This window comes from Larimichthys crocea, chromosome XIII (genome assembly GCF_000972845.2).
Source record: "Larimichthys crocea isolate SSNF chromosome XIII, L_crocea_2.0, whole genome shotgun sequence".
NCBI lineage: Eukaryota > Metazoa > Chordata > Actinopteri > Sciaenidae > Larimichthys > Larimichthys crocea.
This window is the reverse complement of record NC_040023.1, coordinates 37,356,564-37,361,388: the sequence shown is the minus strand read 5'-3', so window position 1 is coordinate 37,361,388 and position 4,825 is coordinate 37,356,564. Positions and strand designations below refer to the sequence as shown.

The 4,825-nt window shown below is 39.1% G+C and overlaps 1 protein-coding gene across 1 annotated transcript; it reads left to right on the top strand.

Moving 5' to 3' along the window:
• Positions 1 to 3,557, top strand: LOC109137030 (cell wall protein DAN4). The gene is made up of 7 exons (XM_019254125.2): positions 1 to 659; positions 868 to 932; positions 1,098 to 1,285; positions 1,425 to 1,681; positions 2,314 to 2,378; positions 2,469 to 2,617; positions 2,708 to 3,557. Exons 1-7 carry the CDS (start codon positions 174 to 176, stop codon positions 2,791 to 2,793), a joined length of 1,296 nt encoding a protein of 431 aa, XP_019109670.2. The 5' UTR covers positions 1 to 173; the 3' UTR covers positions 2,794 to 3,557.
• The last annotated feature ends 1,268 nt before the right edge of the window (positions 3,558 to 4,825 follow it).

Here is a 4,825-nt window from a genome sequence, read left to right as displayed (position 1 = left end):
CAACAACAACTGTTCTTTCAACAACAACTGCAGTACCAACAACAACTGCTGAAACAACTGGAGTGCAAACAGCAACATCTGATGTTACAACAACTGCTACTGCATCAACTGCTGGCCCAACAACTGCTGCCACAACAACAACTGCTGCCCCAACAACCACAACTGACGCAACAATGACTACCGCAGTACCAACAACAAATGCTGTTACAAGAACGACTGCAGTCCCAACAACAACTGCAGTACCACCAACAACGACTGAGGTTACAACAACTGCTACTGCAATAACAGCAATGGCTGTTGCTACAAGTACTACTGTTACAACTGGAGTGCGAAAAACAACAACAGCTGAGATTACAGCAACTGCTGCAACAACAATATTTGTTGGAAGAACAACAACTGCAGTACCAACAACGGCTGAAGTTATAACAACTGCTGCAGGCACAACAACAACAGTTTCTACAACAATGACTGCTTCAACAACAAAAACTGCAGCATCACCAACAGCTGTCACAACAACTACTGCCACATCAACAACAGCTGCTGCAACAGAACATGAATATACTGTGGCAGCAGATATGCCTAAAGAACCTTTTACAGAAGACCTTAAAGATCGCAATAGCACTGCATTCAAAGAGCTTGAAAAACGAGTTTTACAGACGGTGAGTGATTATTCAAACTGAATCAAGCTGTGCATGAATGAATGGATGGAGTTTTGTTTTTTCAAACTCAGAAGAGTATTTGCTAATTCATCACAACTCATTTCAGTTCAAATCTTAATTTGTTTTTAATTTCCCTTAAAGTCAGTTCAGTTACAAGCCACTCAATTTTTTTCAATTATGGGTTTGTTTGTTTTTTGTTTTTTTGCAGTGTTCTGTCATATACAAAGAAAGATTTGGTGATCGGTTTGACCACTGCCGTGTGAAAAGTTTCAGGTAAAGAACATTTTTCTAACAGTTGTTAACTGATTTTGTATGCAAGATTAAGACTTCAAAATTGGAATCTTCTGATGTTGATGGTTTCATGTGTCAATCATATGACACCCAGTAACAAAGTTGTCTCATTCTTTGACACTTGTCCTGTTTGCTTTTATGATACAGTCGTGCTCAAGGTACAAATTCACGAGCGGATGGAACTCAAGCAAACATTGGGATTGTGTTCAAACCAAGTACTCCACTTGCAGAACTCCCACAGAACAGTGTTGTTGTTCAAACTTTAGTAGAAGCTGTAAACAATTCCAACAATAGCTTCAGTGTGAGCATAAGTCCCTCTTCTGTTCAAGTGTTAGGTAAGTAAACACAGCACCATGATGTTTTACTCTAATCAGTCCTTACACATCTGTGACTAATAAAAACTGATGCTAAAAATCCTTTTGGTTTGGATGCAAATACTTAATTCAATTATTCCTTTCAAAAATGTTTTAATAGCAAGTCCAATTCCAACAACTACTACACCTGCAACTACTGCGTCTGCAACTACCACACCTGCAGCTACTGCGTCTGCAACTACCACACCTATGACTTCCACATCTACAACTACCACAACTACCACTACCACAACTACCACTGTAGCAACTGTAAACAAAACAGTGATTTTCAGATCTCGTCTAGACACATATACCAGTGACTTGGAAAATGCTTCATCTCCAGCCTTTAAAAATCGAGCTTCAAATATAAAGGCACAGGTAAGTCTCAGGTTCTGTAGGTACATCTACTGAATTATTTACCTGAGAGCCCAAGTTCCTATGCCAATCAGATCTTTACCAGGCATGATAATCCTGGTATCCTTTGGGTACAGTACGAGGAAATAAAACAGGAACCACATTAGCCCTCCTCCAATTTTGTAGCATATTATAACTGCACAGAATTTCAGCGTTGTAAGCACCATGGAAACATAAAAAACATATTTTCATAGGACACTGTTTAGTTCCTAGTCAAAAAAAGACATTTATGTGTCAACAGACTGAAACTTATATACAGTCAGAATCTACATACTTTCCTGCTGCATTGACAATTACCAGCAACTTAGAAGTACAGGCATTAAGGTATGCTTAAACAGTCAAACAAGTAGCTTTAAGTTCACACTTTTACTGTAATAAAACTATGTAGTATAAATAATTCAGAAACAGGTTTAAGAGGTTTAGTGTCAGTCGTGGAAAGTGAAAACATTTCCCCATCAGGAAAGGAACAAATATCAGCTGAAAATGAGAACACAGTCCAGAAATACACATCAAGAAACCTGATGTAATTGATGTAGTGCAAAAGTGAAGAGCAGCTCAATACAGATGAAAGTACAGTTTGTTTTCTGTTTATGCAGCTTGACCCGAAATTCAAAGAGGAATTCCCTGGCTCCTTCCGGTCCTTGGAGGTGGTGGCATTCAGGTAATTTGTTGTCTTATTTTGTTACAGTTTAAGAATAGTGGCCTAAATCTGAAATTCCAAACATATTTTTTTTTATTTCTCCTCCTGCAGACAAGGATCAATCATCAACGAAATGAAACTTACATTTGAAAGCACATCTGTTCCTAATAACACTCAGATTGCAAGTGTTCTGATCAACGCAGCTTCAAGCGTCACTGGCTTTGACATTGAAGGCAGCTCCATCACTGTGGATGGCCTCGGTAAGCAATGAACACAACTTAAACAAAACTTTCAAAAGTTCCTCAATTTTCTTCCACTAAACTTTTGTTTCATTTTCTCCTCATTGACAGCTTCGAGTGGAGTAAACCACAAGATCAGTCTGCTCACTGCATTCTGCCTAGTACTGTTGTCATGGTTACTGTCAAGCCAGCAATAGGATCAGCACTGATTTCCCTTTGAATTCAAATCAGAACATGACTGCCATCATTGGTATGAAAAATTGTTGTATGGCTTTGTATGATCTTAATTTAACCTTGCACAGATTTGACAAATTGATCAGATTGATCAGGTGCAGTATGTCTGTTGAACAGTGTCTGTTTAGAAACCGGAGCCAGACAGAATGACACAGACAACTTTAAGCATCTGCTCTACTGAGTCATCAATAGAATAATAAGACAAATGATATTCTAACCATATATTTAGCTGGAAGTCAGAAAATAGATACACTGTTAATGTATATGTGTATTTTGCTTCACTGAGCACTTTGCTATAGCAATATTTAAAAGATGTAGCTTCATTTTGAGACATACAGACTGAAGAATCTGAATGCTAGATTCTGAATAAAGATAACTCTCATAATTTGTACAAACACATATTCAAAATGCTGTTGTTTTACTTTTGAACTTGAAATGATCTAAACCTTTCTGTAGTCTCAAAGTTCATTTTTAGCGTTGCAGCATAGCATAGCAACATAACTGCTCCACAGAGAGCATAATGAAATGAAATGAAGGAACACATGAAGCAATGCAAGTTGTATCATGGATGGAGGTATGCATGATATATAATGTATGTCAAACAATGCACTGTCAGTTTTTTTCTTATTTATCCAGAGTTTATTTATGTAATCATGCACATCTGTATTCTGTAAGATTTATTATAGTTTGTACAACTTCTGTCAGAAACTTTACAATGAATACAAAACCTCTGACAAATTTAAGTCTCTTGTGTGATGTGTTGTTATTTTGTATCAGGTCATGTCTCCTGTCACAAGGTTTTGATATTGCTCAATTGCACAACATCTTTCAACACACCTTTGTTTTGTCAGTGAATGCAGTTTGTTCACAATGAGAACTGTAAGAATGCACACAGTTTACTTTGACTGACATTTTTGAAGTCAATCAAGAAATAAGAACATTGGTGAGTGTTCATGCCAGGCCAGCAAGGCTGTAACATGGAAACTCCTGAGCAGTATTGTATTTAACAATAAGAATAATTGGGCCTGAGTTCAAACACACAAGGTCAGTTATTGCAGACATCTTAATAAGTGTGTGTGTGTGTGTGTGTGTGTGTGGGTGCTACTTGACTGCAAGTTGCCCTAACTTCTGTCATCATCTGTCAAGTTGGGGAAAATCTTTGAGCGCTTCCAAATTACTGTTCTTTCTCTTTCTTTTAACTGTACTGTTACTCAATATTGAATTATAAATATAGTATATTATAAATGGTCTTTGAGAAGACCTGACTGAAGTTATGTGCCAGTTCAGGGGCTGCCTCATTTTTTATTTCTCTCTTCATGTCATTTCAGTTGTGGGTATTAGTACCAGGTGACACCTGAGCAGCTATGACCATCCTAGCCATGCTGATGCTCAGTGCCATTGGCATGATGACATGCTACTACACTGACCAAATAGTTCCATATAGTAATGTGTAAAATGGTAAATGGACTGTACTTATATAGCGCCTTTCTAGTCTTCCGACCACTCAAAGCACTCTACACTACATATCTCATTCACCCCATTCATACAACGATGGCACAGCCTTCAGGAGCAACTTGGGGTTCAGTATCTTGCCCAAGGACACTTCGGCATGCAGACCGGGGAGCCGGGGGATCGAACCGCCGATCATCTGATTAGTGGACGACCCGCTCTGCCTGTGAGCCACAGCCGCCCTGTGCAAGCCCTGTAAAATGCAAGCTCACGTCCAGGCCTTTAGAGGATGAGAACATGCCTGCTGTGTTTGGGCCATTTTCTTTCTGCACTGTTGCTGGTGGTAGAAAGTAATAGTCTCAGTGCAAGAGAGGTGCTTCTGGGAAAGCAAAAGCTCCTTGCTATGACGGCTGTGATTTCCTATACCAGCGTATTGCTTGCATGTTCACAAGCTGACGCGCTTAGTGGGACCCATGCTGAGTGCACATTTAAGTCAGCTAACAAAACTCCGGCCCGGGCTAATATCAGTGGTTATGAGTCCTTCGG